The 15594-nt window shown below is 41.5% G+C and overlaps 1 protein-coding gene across 3 annotated transcripts in view; it reads left to right on the top strand.

Annotated features, from left to right (window-relative positions):
* The window catches only part of DCAF5 (DDB1 and CUL4 associated factor 5), a 98991-nt gene that overhangs the window by 76623 nt on the left and 6774 nt on the right, over window positions 1-15594 (top strand). For all 3 annotated transcript variants that reach the window (XM_032774799.2, XM_032774801.2, XM_075065397.1), the window contains exon 8: window positions 8102-8229. In XM_032774799.2, coding sequence (XP_032630690.1) covers window positions 8102-8229 — 128 coding nt within the window. The remainder of the gene's footprint in view (window positions 1-8101; window positions 8230-15594) is intronic.

Raw genomic sequence — 15594 nt, 5'->3', positions numbered from 1 at the left:
GGGTTCCAAAGAGTGTTCTCAGACTGTTCTCAGTGGTACCAGATGGCAGAACAAGGAGTAATGGTCTCAAGTTGGGAGGTTTAGGTTGAATATTAGGAAAAACTTTTTCACTAGGAGGGTGGTGAAGCACTAGAATGGGTTACCTAGGGAGGTGGTGGAATCTCCTTCCTTAGAGCTTTTAGGGTCAGACTTGACCCTAGCTGCGGTGATTAGGTTGGGGATTGGCCCTGCTTTGAGCAGGGGGTTGGACTAGATGACATCCTGAGGACCCTTCCAACCCTGATATTCTATAATTTTAAGTTTCAGCATCCAGGATTGTCATTCTAGGTTCTTTCATCAGCTTTAAAATAATTTAAATACATATTTTCAAAAGTGGGGATAACGCTGAGAACAGAAAGGGAAGATAAACATAAATACCCAACAATCACCATTTTGGTTGCCCCAGTATTCAGTCTCCTGTCTTTTTCTCTTCATTGTGCTGAATTTTTTGGCAGCTACTATGTGTGGCTATAATATGTCCATTTGCCTTAATGCTCAGAGCCTTTGGCACTTCCACATCCAAGAAAAATAGTTTATTTTCCACCTTATAACGTCACAAAATTTGTTCCTTTACCTTTGGGAAGAGCATTCTGGAGGACTATTGATCATTGTTAAATTTTATGGTGCCAACAATGTGCTAGGCACTTTTTTGAGAACTGTGTAGCTAAAAGCACCAGCAGATGGTGTTTCTTCTGACAGAAGAGAAGAGTGAATGTAAAGGGTGTGTTGTTTTTCCAAATTGTTTCCAGTTTATTTCAGTAATTACTCTGGCCTTGTCTGCTTGTTCAACTCCACCAGTGTAGCAACAAGAGGCTAGGGTAGATGAGGCACCAACAGCTATTAGCAACAAAGAATCCCAAGGTAGACAGCCCTGAATTTAGACAGTGATTTTTACTGTAACATTTTTAAATCACATGTTTTTGCTGGCAAGTGATGCTGGAGTTTCCCAATCAATTTGACAGTAAGAGGCAGACAGTAACTCCTTGGTACTTAAATCAAATTTCATTGTGCTACAGAAAGTTCACTTTCTAGCATATCTTCATTCATAGGCATGGCCCTTCCTCTAGAGGCTAGGAAGTGATTTCAGCGACTTAGCCATTTAAAATGAAAATTGCTGATTGCATTAATGAAGAATGTTGAGCTGGATCATTTAGGGTGGAACTTACTTCCCCCCACGGGACATTTCAAGTAAGAATTTTCATCATCAAATTATCCAGCCCACTTACATTCCAGTCACACTAATCAGTTAAAAAAAAAAAAAAAAACAACAAAAAAACCTATTGTTTGCTTGTTTCACAAGAGCTGTTCCCAAGAGATACTTACAGCTCACGCTAGGTCCGTGTTATCACCTGCAACTTCCCCTATGGAGGGGATGAAATGTGTAGAAACCTTGAATAATTGGCCATAAAATTTGTTGGAGGGAAAAGTTGATTTTATGTAGCATCATACTCCCCCTTCCCCGTTCCAGATATGGCAAGTGCAATTTAGATGTTTTGGTATTGTAGTGAGAGTGGAGAGGCTGCTCCACATGTCAGTCCCCCTGGCCAAACCCATGAGGAAATATCCCAAGGAATTAACATTGACTGTCAGCGTTCATTCCTTCAAGTCCTGCTCTGCACCTGCAGACTGTCAAGCATGTGGTTTGTTGGGGGGTGAGTTAGTTGTTCAAAGAGTGGTGGGGAACCTCCAGCACCAATATCCCAGAGGAAACCCTGCTCCCATGGCAGGGCACAGTATTACACAGGGACTGACCCTCTGTGCAGAAGCCTCCACTCTCTATGGATGTTTCAGTCTGAGATTTCCCTGTGGATTTCAAAACATCTCCAGGCCTCCACTTTGTCTGTATTATAGACTGTTCAACCCCACTCTCTAGAAGGGGTAGAATAGAAACTCCAGTTTTTTTGCTTAACTTTAGCTTTGTGTGGTGGTTTGCTTTGGGATTGTATGTTTGTTTGTTTGTTTGTTTTTTACGCACAAGGGTCTGGTCCATGCTGTGTGTATCTGTGGTTTGTTTTTTATTTGTTTGTGTGTGTGTGTGTGTGTGTGTTTGCTTGTTTTTTTGCAAATGGGAAGCCATGTATTTTTAAAACTAGAAACAGAGGTGTTTGCTAACATACAAAGAGCCAAACTGTGCCTGTCATTTGCATGGGTGCACAAAGGAGTGGGGAGAAGGAAGAATTTAGGATGTTTTACCTGGACTCCTCTTCTCCCCCCTTGTAGGAAACATGCTTAATATCATTACCTGTGTCCTACTTATTCATGGGGAGAAGTTGAGGCAAGGCCATGATCCTTCATTACCATCACCATTCCCCACATCACATGACACCCTGAGGTACAATCCCTCTATGGATTCCCCCTACAACTCAAATACAGGGCTGTGCCCTAAAGGCACAACGTGGCCCAGAATATTATTAATGGAAAAACATATTAATTTAAATTGGCTTGCTACTGCAGTGCCATGTATTACAGATTAATGGTGTTTTGTGTCAAACTGGCAGCAGCTGTGAACATCTGGCCCTTCTCACTAGTTTTCAGCACTTTGAATAATTCACAAGGTTTGTATGAAGTTACATTTTTGTCTCTGAAACTTCCCACTCCCTTATATGAATGAGTGGATTTTTTTATTTATTTATTTTTGACGTTTTAGATGGAAAAGACTTTGTTAGGTCACTCAGTTTGTCCTCGGGAGGCCAGGGGAGGATTGTTCCCTGCAGTAAGTTCTCCAGAGTCTTGTCCAATTTTAAATGATTTGAGTAACGGGGCTTCCATTACTTTTCAGACTATTCCACATCTCAGTAGGCTTCCAACACTAGAGCATTTTTCCAGCTAATCAGACAGTCTGTTACTTATGTTCATCCCATTACACCTGATTCTGTGGTCCAAATATCTTAATTCCATCCCAGTGCTATGTGGCATTTCAAACTCCTGTCTAATTGGCTGTGTACTACCATCTGTAAATCTTGGTTGGCATTACTGCTGTCCAAGTATAGCTGTTCCCTTCAATACATTTAACAACATTTCCTGAATGTATTGGCATGCATGTTTCTAAGTGTAATCTCACTTTGGTATTTCATGCCCTGTTTGTGGTGTTTCTGTCCAAACTGATATTTGCAGCACTGCATAATTTATTATCAGTGGACTTTATTTCCCTACTGTTAAACCCCTTCTTCCAGATAATTAGTACAGATTATAAAAACAGGCCTAATTCTAACTCCTTTGTTGTGGTGTTAGACACTTACATCTTAACATTGCAGGTTAGCATTACCTTTCGTCTACGGCTAGAGTCCAGACTTATTTAATAAACTATTATTGTGTTAGCCGTTTAAAAAAAGTCTAGGAAATTGAAGATATTTAAATACAACTATAATTAACCTGTGGAATTTTGTTTTGTTCGGATTTGTAATTCAGGATCTCTAGCATAGAGAAATTAACTCAATGCTAGAAGAATTAAACTCTGCTATAGTAATGTAAAATTAAACCAAACTGGTTAGTCCATTTGCCTCTGCTTTCTGCTGGATGTAATCGGAAATACTCAGCTCTGTCTCGTAAGCCCTGTACTTGCACCCCTCTCAGAAATCAGTCAGATATGCTGGGACACTGTAGCTCCTAGGTGCTATGCTAATACAAATAATAATTAATCATAAAACACATTAAACATTTTTTCCTTCTGGAGCAGCTAGTTTTGGTGCATACAAAAGGAGATCTATTATGGACTCGAATTTTGAGCAACGTGTAGGAAGTAGAAGTAGATCAAAAAGTAGTTACCACCCCTGTTAAGCCTCTGAGTAACAGTGATGACAGTACAACTAAACTTACTGTCTTCATGGTAAGAATCATATAAAAAGCAAATTAAATAAACTTTTTGATTCTCAACTTTTGGAAAAGAGGATTTAAAAAAAAAAAGCAGCAGCTAATCAAAAACACCCTAAACTCAACAGTGTGGAAATTAAATCCTCAAACTCAGAATAGAAGCAGTTTATATCTATACTGTAATTACACAAGGATATTGAAATGACCATGCAGAGGTAGTCACAGAAGGTGTGCATACCCTTGAACAAAAAAAGAAATAATCTGTGTAGTCAAATGGCCTAATACAAGAGATTGTTCTGGCCAAACAGTTGTCCTCCATAAAATGAAAGTCCAGTCTAAGTGAAGCCAACAGAAAGAAGCAAACTATGGCAAATAAAACTAAAGATGTACTTAGGAATTTGAACTGTTAATCACCAAAACCTCCCAAAATATAAGTATATTGGAAGATGAAACCCTATGAGAATGAGTCTGCCAGATCACTATGGAGTAAAAGGACTGATTAGAGCATTAGTACATTACAGTAAAGCTAAAAAAACGTGTTTACGTTCGCCTTCACCACTGTCAGAGACTGAGGTGTCTGAAAACAAAGTGCCAGAGCAAACTGACATGTACAAGTAAATGGATGAGAATACTGTTATGGGTTTTGCCACAAGCTAGGAATGGATCACTTGATGGTTACCTGTTCTGTTCATTCCCTTTGGGACCCTGGCATAGGCCACTGTCGAAGACAGGGTAGTGGGCTAGATGGGCCTTTGGTCTGACGCAGTATGGATATTCTTATGGGTTGAATTAAACCTTGTTATGGGTCCAGTATAACCGCCATTTTACATGCAGGATAAATGTGAAGAAGCCATTGTAATCAGGTGACTGAAACCGTTAAGTGGCCACTACCCCAAACACAGGCCCATGTCTCCTGTCAAAATAAAGGCACATCCAAGGCCACTCAGGAATTTGAATTATACGGGCAGGAGCTCAGCTAGACATTGTTTGAGTAAGAGTGTACATGAGATTGAAAAACAGAACAGTGAGAGAAGCAGAGAGAAACCCAGGCAAACAGTAACAAATCTTGGTAATGTGACCCTGTTTGGAAAGGAAGGCTTAGACAGTTCCTTTGCTCGCTGTTCTCTTGTTTGATTTCTCCTGTATTCAGAGAAAGAGTACTTTATGTATATTTTTTGTAAATTAAATTAAAATTGCATCAAAGAAATACACGACTCTCACCAATGTCTCACCCTAACTGGAACAACCTAAAAGACCCTGAATTTTTGGCTAGCCACATAGGTCACTGGGTAAGAATCTCATCAGTAACATTAGAGAGTATAAAAAAAATTACTGTAAGGGATATAAACACTTGTGTTTGGAAGCATAAGATCACCATTAACTGATAGGGTTAGAATAACCTGCTTATAGGGAGATTTTTCTGTAATTGTCCATTTCAGGCTTTCTTTCATCTTCCTCTGAAGCATTTGATACTGGCCACAGGATACTGGACTAGATTAGCCAGATGAGTCTGGTCTGGCAAGTGGAGTCTCTGTTAGCTGAAATGATAAGGACCTCCAGTTTTGGAGCAGAATGTTTGGAGATCCTTTCTCATTGCTGCTGAATTTCTAAGTGGCCACACTTTGCAGCGTAGTGACAGCTGTTAAGTTTTGGATTCCCACATATTTAAGATCTTTTGCAATTACATGTTGTTCTCCATCCAGAGCTCTCAATGTACTTTACAAATACTAATCTCCAGGATAACTCTGAGGTAAATAACTGTTATAACCATATTAGAGATGAGGAAACTGTGGCTCATGGTGAAGTGCCTTGCCCAAGGGCATACAAGAAGCCTGTGACAAATCTGGGAATAGAGCCCAAGGTGTCTGACTTGTAAGCCTGTGTTTTAACCACAAGATCATCCTTCCTTTTCCCATTTTATTTCTAGTGCCTGACTCTTAGGAGCATTCCTAGTCCTCTGCAAAGCATTTCCCAATATCAGACCTTGAGTCTTGTACTACTGTGTGTTCAAATAGCCAATGTGGTAGAATCAGTGGATGGTTTAAAACTTGCCTTCCAGGCATCACTTGTATTGGAAACATTTACTGAGCAGCTTCTGCCTTCTTACTCCTAAGGCTTTTTCCTGGAATGTTTCTCCTCCAAGCTAAGAAAAGAACTTCAAGAAATACATTTGGCGTAACCTTGCACAGTTGGCCTGATGCATGCTGCTAATTGACAGTTGTGATTTGGTTGGACAGAATGCCGTAGAAGTAAGGCAAGTTGCCATGAATGAATGTGATCATGAATGTTTAGCATGGACAATAGCATGAAAAGGTGAGGAGTCAAACCCTGGTGTGTGTGAAATTAAGGATTTAGTATCCTGTTCTGCTTCCAGTTATACCCGTACCAACTCCACTTATGCCAGTGGGATTCCATTCGTATAACAGGCATTTTCGGTGGAGGCTTGCCCAAATTAGTTGAAATTGTCACCTGGTTCAATCTTGGTGACTGCCCAAGAAGAGATGTAGGTGAAGGGAAAGAACTTCCCAAATTTCTCAGACGATACTGGGAGTCTTTTCATTTTATAAGTTTTGAAGCATTTGGCCAGGCTGTCTCTGCCTTGCTGTTTTGGTTTTTTTTTTTTAATATAATTTATGGCCTCCTCTCTCCCCTTTCTTTCATGCATACATCTCAAATGTGGTATGTTCATTCAAGTCCCAAAGTTAGTGGTATCCCACGCAGATTTAGCATCCTTTCTCTTTTACCATTGAAAAGTCCTTCTGCCAGAAATAAAGTACCATGAAACTGAAGTTCTGGAAAGAGTTTTTTACATAAAAGGAAGAAGTCCTATGTTTTAAATCAAGTAAATTTGTGTCCCTCTCATTTTGGGTTCTTGTCACATGTCCCTCATTTATGCATTGCCAGGTTGAGAGGTGAGCTTTCAGGGGTAGAGGAGTGGAGTAGAAATCAGCTGATGAAAGCTTTCACTAAGAGAGAGAGGTTGAGAAATTGGTAGATTACATGTTTCACGCTATTCATGTAAGCTACAAAGGAAGGCTGCTATAAAAGCTGTATTTGAGATGTCGGTTTTTGGTATTTTTTCCCCCTACCCAGCTGCCATTTAGTGTCAGTGCAGCTTTTCCTACAGGAAATGGCCATTTGATGGAAATTTCACTGCTCTCCATTTCAGGAGAAAATGTTGCTAGTTAATTAGGACAACATAGGAATCAAACTACAGTACCGTCTTTGTTCTGAAGTAGCTCAAGTATGGGGACAAAGGGGGAATGAAACCTGATGAGCAGAGCCACTTGGGGGAAAACCAGTTCAGTTTAAACCTAACAAGCAAGCTTTGTGTGGTGTGTGTGTGTGGTTTTTTGTTTTTGTTTTTTTAAGTTTAGGATTGCTGCAGGCAGCATAGCTCAGTAAACCGTCTTCAGCTTTCTAAAAGATGTATTTTGATCTCAGGAGTTATATTTTGATAGATCATTTTCCTTCCTCTGTAGTTGTTTTCATTTTTGACTTTTAAAGAATAGTGCTGTTTTTGCTCACATTCTTCATTATGATGTTTCCTTATTTAAACATGCAAGTGCATGTTCTCAAACAAATTATACTTGCATATAAATACATTGAAGAATCGATTGTGTGAAAAGTTGTCATTGGGAAATAGACCTAATAAAATAAAATACAGAGAGCTTCTCACACTTAAATTGGAGTCACTAATGCAGGGCCTTACAGATACTACCGTTGTTTTCTGGCACTCCCCTTTATATATACAGTGTGGATTACTGCCTTTGCCTCATGACAAGGAATCACACCCCGTGGAACAATGCTCTTTTGCTACATTTCATTACCCACAAATTATCTTGCAGTCTTTACCCTGATAAAGGAAGCCACAATGATTAGGGAACCAACCTGTGAATTTCTCTGCCTCAAATTTAGACTCTAGTAGGTCTTCTGCTTCAAACAAGCCAGCTTCACTTGCAGTTCAATTAAATATATTGCTGTTCTTTTATATGAGATGCATACGTTTATCACTTATCCCAGGGTTCTAAAACTGCCTATGTTTTTTATTTAGGAGATTGAAGTGTGTAGTCTCCAAGTACGATTCATTGGAGGTATAGTCCTCATCGGAGCTGCATTTTTTCTGTAGTAATTTTATGTGCATATTTGATATTCTATTGTCAACACAGGAGTTACAGAATATAGTTAAGATGTACTGTTAAACATAGTATGCTACAATTCAGTTCCCTTCTTCTTTCTTCTGTTTGCCTAGGTGGGATCGGCAGGGTTGTTAATGGTGCATTTATGGTATTGAAAGGTCATCGGTCAATTGTAAACCAGGTTCGGTTTAATCCCCATACCTACATGATTTGCTCCTCTGGCGTTGAAAAGATTATAAAGGTAAGAGAACAATCATTGTCATAAATACATTTTTTCCTTTAAAAACTGATATTGAAACAGCACCTTTGTTTTGTTAATGACTCACTTCCCCTTCCCTCCCTCCCCACCCCCCCAAAAAATGGTTTGATGCCAAGGGGGCTAGTCCCTTTATCTGTCTGGCACCAAACAGGGTGTGTCTCCCATAAGTTGTCATGACTTCATAGCAGCATAGTCTCACATTAAAACATAGTCCATGCTATGAATGTCTTGTGGACGCTCTCTCCCTTTCATAATACCCTACCATTTGCAATCATATTCCTGTGGCAACAACAGAAATTGCATATATAGAAAAGTAACATTAGGAAAATGTCTGTGTTTTTTAGCTTTTTTTTTTAATATATAATTTAATTTGTTCTGTATCCAGATGCTCGGAGTTAGCACCACATGACCTGCAGCCCTTAACTGATCATCAGCAAGTGCTGCTGTTTGGCAGCAGTATTCTGAAGGCAGTGGCTCAAGTTGGCTAGCCGCTAGCCGATCAAGTGGACATCATTTGTCTCTTACCCAACTCTCTTTAATTTGGGCAACCTATTTTTTCCATATATTTGAATCCATATTACTCCAGTGCCATGTTCCTGATGTTAGACGTTTTTCCCTTTTTTTATATATACATTTTTAATAGCAGATTTTTTCAGTTAAATATAGTGTTTGGCAAAAGTAGAATTTTCAATCTAAACCCCTTTGAATCTCAAATGGTGTGGGGGCATATGGTCAGATCTGAATTTTGTGGATTTGAATCTTCCCCATGGTTTGTTTCCTGCTTGGGCCTGAAGGAAAAGGAGCCTGTTTCATTTAGAGCATATCTAAAGTCTCATGAGATTTTGGCCTGAACTGGCAGAAATGTAGTAAGATCAGTTATCTCATGTGTTTTCTGACATTTTGGGCTGAAACATCCTGAAGGACTTCAGTACAACTGAACCTTAGCCTATACCTTACCCAAGTACTATCTCCTGGGTCCATTTCTAATTTTTCACAAAAGCATATTAAGTTGCTTATACATGATGACATGAATAAGTGGAGCTGTATAAGTTACCATATCTTTGTATGTATTCAAGAGGGGATGGACATTTCTAGGTGTCAGAATTGTCTCTTCTCTGTATTCTGCATTTCAAAATGTGCAGAATTTTCAGAAGACCAGTGACTACCAGAAACTACATGGAATGCAGAGGTATATCCTATTTTGCTATCGAGTACTTCTCTTGAGGGCATAAGATGAGTTGGCTTCTGTTCCTGAGTTGTCCTAGGTGTTTGTACAGCACCTACCATGCTTTGCATGCCAGTGCAACGGAAATAAGTAATTCTGTTTCACTGTTCCTGTTGACAGACCTCGACTGACCAAATTTCTAACCATGAAAATTGATCCTGCTTCAAACCATTTGCTTGAATGGCTTTGTAAGATTCTTGAGTGCACATGGCTGTAAAGGATGTTGTTTGAGTATAACTAAATGCTTTTAGTCAGTTACAAATTGACCTTTACCCTGCCAAGGAATGTCTTAATAGTCTGCAACTCAGGGATGAGACGTGGCCCAAATCCTTGGGAACATGGCCCAATGCCCATCTGCTTCATTCACATTCCCACTATTAACAGCCTTTAGAATATTATCCTAGTTCCACTTTCTTCTTCGAATCTTCCTCTGACACATTAGTTTTGCATCTCCACTTTTTTCCTCTTCTTTCTTTCCATTTTCATTTATATTCTCCTGAAAGTCTTCTGTGTGTTTTTAAAACAAAAGAAAATATCTGGCTTGCATCATCCTAAGTATGGATTTTGACAAAGTGTGTTGTATAGTCTTTAAAAGCTTATTGACTTTCAATTTCTAACAGACTGCCTGTTTCTATTTAAATACAATTCTGCCAGAGGAATTTTTGGATCTGTGAACTTAATTCATGCAGTCTAAAGTCTCTCTTTTGGATTTTGGTTATATTGACCCTTTACCCTGTGAATCCTTCCTGCATGACTGTGCTTAGTCTGTTGGATTAACTTTGGCATAAACACATCCCCTGTGTTGCTTTTGTGTACTCTTTATTTTTTTTTTCTTTTCCTCTTTGTCTAATGATTAAAAGCTTGGTTCAGTTAAGTGTTCATTCATAAGCTGTGTAACTTTTGAAGACCACTCTGCTCCAGCGCTTCCTTTAAAAGACAGTTTCTGTTGTCACAGTGTGTGTGATGGAACTTGCTTATCTGCTTTGAAACAACTGAAATCTTTAAGATCACAAGCTGGAAACAAATCAATGGGGGAAAAAGTTTAATAAAATCCAGGCAACTCCATACATGAAAGTGGCGGAACTTCTTGCCCTTTGGTTGTTGTACATCATTGGTCTGGCTCAGCTAATTATGCTTCTCATTTAGGGGCTAGCATGTCTTGAGTTCAAGTCTGTTGCCAGCATTTGAGCTCATTTCCAGTGCTGAGCTCTGTACTGCAGGTGAAGGTTCCTAACCTATTAGAGGTACCATCTTGCATAGCAGCAGTTACCAAACTGATCTGCAGAGCAGTTGCTCGTCATGGGAAGTAGATAGGTTACATGGTGCTGGCTGCTTCTCTTCATTTGCAGTTCCTGTTACAAGTGCCCAGTGCTCTTCATTGCAAGGAAAAGTCTGGTGGCCAATAAAAGCAGCTGCTTGTAAGAAGGTAGAAGTGAGCTGCCTCTGCTCAAGGTCCATGCTATGTATTTGGATGAGAGGATTCAAGAAGTATGAAAGGGAATGATGTCCATGGAAAAGAGGAAGAAAAGGACCAGGTGGCAGAGATGCATGTGGAGGGCAGCCAGAGACAGAACAGGTGGACAGAAAAGATGAGATGAAGAGCAACAGGAGATGGCTTTTTATTGCATTAAAGCCTCTCAAAATGTATATCCTTTCCTAATGTAACTTTTTCATGTAAGCACTTGTTGTAGCTGCCCCAGGGATGTCATGATATTGTAAGTGAGAGGGGAGATGCACAATGGACCTCTACAACTAGTTTTCAAATCACTTTCTTAAAAGCTCTCATCTTCCCTTCACTGCCACTCGAAAAAAAAAATTTTTAAATGAAGATATAAAGACAACCATTCAGCTATTGACTAGTGTTCCATTTCTTCGGCTATACGAGGTCTGTGATGAGCTAAAAGTATGGATACAAGCAATTGTTTGGGTTTTAATTTTTAGACTAGCTTTACTAAATTTAGCACTTATTGAAGACAGACACTGCTAGCACCAACATCTAGGTATAAAACAGACAAGCTATTTGAAATTCCCACGCACTTCTGTCAACACACTTGCTATTTTAGTGCTGAGTCCCAAATTAAGGTGAAATTAATCTCTGGCTTAACTCTAATAAAATCAGTGGTCTTACTCCAGGGGTGGCTTTGGCCTTTGATTTTTAAAATGAACCCACATGAATATATCTCATTGGCTTGGACTTCTGATGTTCACCAGACCTGAAAACATGGCATGTAAGAAGCTTTAAATTCCAATTTGGATGCTTATTTTGAGGGTATAGTTAAAAGCAGAGTACTTCAAACACTGAGCCCCATCATGCTCATTTTGCTCAGGATTAAAGTGTGTTTGAATCCATATTACCAGAGAGGAGATGTTGGATGCGTTAACCCTGGGTATAGCTCGCTCTCTCTTTCCAAGTGCAGGCTTCTGAAGGGAGGACATGGTTTTGAAGAGTGTAGAAGTGAGTTAAGGTACTGGTGTCATAGTTGCCCTTTGCAGTTTTATTTAGTTTAACATGTTTCCTACAAACTGCATTGCAAAATCCTTTACAATTAAATGATAGAATGAAAAAATTGTCTTACACAGAGAGAGAGCTGGGCAGGGGATGCTGGGAGTACAGAGAGAATGTCAATAGGACACAAACTAAAGCAAGTCCAGGGAGAGTTTTAAGAATGAAGGCCATTTTGCATTAAATTCTAAAATGAATAGCAGCTTTGGAGTCTGAAGATGAGTGAAGTTCCATTTGTTTGAAAATTACCAGTGTATCAAATATAGGAAAATCTTTTCACCCTTGTTTCTATGGTGACAAGACAATGTCTACATGGCTATCTGCTGCTGCTTGGTAGGATAATCTGATGTAGTCAGGTGGCTCTAATTTTCACTTACATTGAGAGCATAACTTTTTTTCAGTTATTTTGACATGGTATATAAATTGTGCAGTACCTTATGGATTTTCCTGGATTATGACCTCTCCAAGTCTGAGACACTTGGGGCTGCGTTTCTCTTCCTGTGAATTACAAAGGCAGCTCACTTGTATGATCATCCAAGCATCCTTGTCTCTGAGCAGGCAGATAATTCTGCACTCAGATATCTGTTGCCATCCCAGGTTTTAAAACCAAAATTTGGGACAAGTGGAAATAGTATTTGTCTCCTGTCCTCTTTCTACAAGGAGATGAATTATTTTAGGGATTGTTAGCTACCAAGGTTATTATATCCATTTGTTCCACGTCCCTCAGTGTGGTGGTCACCCAGACAGGACAGGCAAAAGGCCAAGACATTTTCTTTATGAAGAAACCCAGTTCAGGTTCCTCCAAGGGAAACTGCCCCAGTTGCTCCCAAACCAGGAGAGACTCCTCCAGAGATGCTTTCACAGGAGAAGGCCAGATCAGTTTTCTTTCAGTGCTTGGGACCTAGTTCCTGTTCTTTACAATCAGGCGCAGTTTTTGGGAAGAAGTACAAAAATTCAAAACTATATAGTGCTGTCATTGCTGCGTAGCTTTCTGGGCTCAGGCAGGAGCCCGGGCTCAGGCAGGAGCCCGGGCTCTGGGAGGTCCTAGAGAACCCCAGCTCCAGCCTAAGCCTGGAAGTCTACACAGCAGTGAAGCAGTCCCACAGCCCGAGCCATGCGAACCCGAGTTGGCTGGCATGGGCCAACTGCAGGGTTTTTTTTTTTTTGCAGTGTAGACATACCCTCAGTCTCCCTGTTGCCAGTTCCAGTGGCCCTTGGCTGCTAGGAGAAGCAGTTCTGGGATGCTCAGTTGCTCTGTGTGGAATGGCACATATGCAGTTCGCATGGGTGGCATGTGAACCGCCGGCTGGGGGGAGGTTAGCCCTCAGCCCCATCCTTTGCACCCGAGGCCCTGTCCCTTCTGCGTTTCCCCCAATCCCCCCGCTGGAGCCCAAAGTCCTTTCACTGTGGCTGCAGGCCCTGCCCCAGGCTAACGCCCCTAGCCCTGGGAGGGAGGGTGGCGTGGCCTCATCTCAGGAGTGCCAGCAAGGTTGTCAGCATGGTCCCAGGCCCTTCAGTCCCCAAGCGCTGGGAGGAAAGGCAGGTGACGTGGCCCAAGCCAGGACTACCACACAGGGAGACTGGAGCTATGCAGAATGGGAAGCAGGAGGGGGAAGGCCTGGGGGCAGAGCGTGGGCAGGGTCACACCATTTGGGGAGGCACAGCCTCCCCCAGCCTATGACACCCAGTGCTCATGGCACTCTAGTAGGCACGTGGGACAGGATGGAACATGCTTAGTACAGAAGGACTCTGCAGAGAATTTAGCAGCCAAATTCTAACTAATGTCTACTGAGCATTTACAAACGGAAGTATTTCAAAAGCTCATAACTTGGGCAAATTTGGACACTTTTCACAGGAACAGCAAAAGGCACATCCCTGATGGAGCCTCCCTACTTGACAAATTTAAAATTCTTGCTGCTAAGCATGTAGACTCCCAAGTTTCTCAATGAAATTATGGTTATAAACATTTTTTTAACATGGGCAAAACCAGTATAGTTTTTCCTGTTCTTTCTGGGAAATGGCTCAACCATTTTTTCTATAACTTTTCCAAAAAAATCAGTCTGAGACAGACACCCAACATGGAAACTTGCAGCCCAAACAGTTAGTTTGGTAACGTTCTAAGGAACTGAAAATTGAGTCTTTATAATGGAAGCGTTGGGCAACCCTGAGGGTATGTCTACACTACGATATTAGGTCGATTTTATAGAAGTCAATTTTTAGAAACCGATTTTATACAGTCAGTTGCGTATGTCCACACTAAGCACATTAAGTCAGCGGAGTGCGTCCTCGCTACTGTGGCTAGCATTGACTTACAGAGCAGTGCACTGTGAGTAGCTATCCCACAGTTCCCGCAGTCTCCGCTGCCCGTTGGAATTCTGGGTTAAGCTCCCAATGCCTGATGGGGCAAAAACATTGTCACAGTTGGTTTTGGGTACATGTCGTCAGGCCTCCCTCCGTGAAAGCAACGGCAGACAATCATTTCGCACCTTTTTTCCTGGGTTACCCATGCAGATGCCTTACCACAGCAAGCATGGAGCCTGCTCAGCTCACCGTCACCGTACGTCTTCTGGGTGCTGCTGGCAGATGCAGTACTGCATTGTTATACCACAGCAGCTCCTTGCCTTTGTGGCATATGGTGCAGTAGGACTGATAGCCGTCGTACATCTTTTGGGTGCTCCTGACAGACCTCGGTGAGGTCGATCGGGGCACTTGAACAGACATGGCTATCGTCCTCTTAGAGCACCAAATGGGAGCCAGAGACTCTAGGTTATTCTCTTCTTTAAGTTTCTTCTCATGGAGATTCAGTCCTTCCTGGAATATCATGCAAGCTGAAGGCTTCTGGCTCAGCCTGCTCTCCCAGCCGGCAGCACCGCGTGGTCACGCCTGCCCCTTACTCCCATGGCTCATGAAGCCTGGACAGTAGTATGGAGCAGTTCAATTATAGGCTGAGCAAGTGCAGAATGGTGGTAGAATGTGCCTTTGGACGTTTAAAAGTTCGCTGGCGCTGTTTGCTGACTAGGTCAGATCTCAGCCCAACCAACGTTCCCATTGTTATTGCTGCTTGCTGTGTGCTCCATAATATCTGTGAGAGTAAGGGGGTGGGATATATCTATGGCAGGGTGAGAGATTGAAGCAAATCGTCTGGTGTCCGATTTTGGGCAGCCAGACACCAAGGCGATTAGAAAAGCACAGCAAGGCACACTGCATATCAGAGAGGCTTTGAAAACCAGTTTCATGACTGGCCAGGCTACGATGTAACAGTTGTCTGTGTTTCTCCTTGATGCAAACCTGCCCTCTTTGTTGATTTTAATACCCTGTAAGCCAAACACTCTCCCCCCTTCGAAATAAAGTATTGTTTTGAAACCATGCGTTCTTTCTTTTTTTTAATTTTTTTTTTAAAATGAGATAACGGACAAGTTAGCCTGGGTGGGGTGGGGGAGGAGGGAAGGACAAGGCCACATTGCTTATTGTAGCCACACTAAAAATCAAACTGTTTGAATGACAGCCTTCTGTTGCTTGGGCCATCCTCTGGAGTGGAGTGGCAGGGCGCCCAGAGCAGCCTCTTTCCCCCCCCACCCCCCCGGCGTTCTTGGGCATCTGGGTGAGGAGGCTATGGAAC

The sequence above is a fragment of the Chelonoidis abingdonii genome, chromosome 4, assembly GCF_003597395.2.
Source record: "Chelonoidis abingdonii isolate Lonesome George chromosome 4, CheloAbing_2.0, whole genome shotgun sequence".
Lineage (NCBI taxonomy): Eukaryota > Metazoa > Chordata > Testudines > Testudinidae > Chelonoidis > Chelonoidis abingdonii.
Note: the sequence above shows the minus strand (reverse complement) of the source record. Positions and strands in the feature narration are given on the sequence as shown.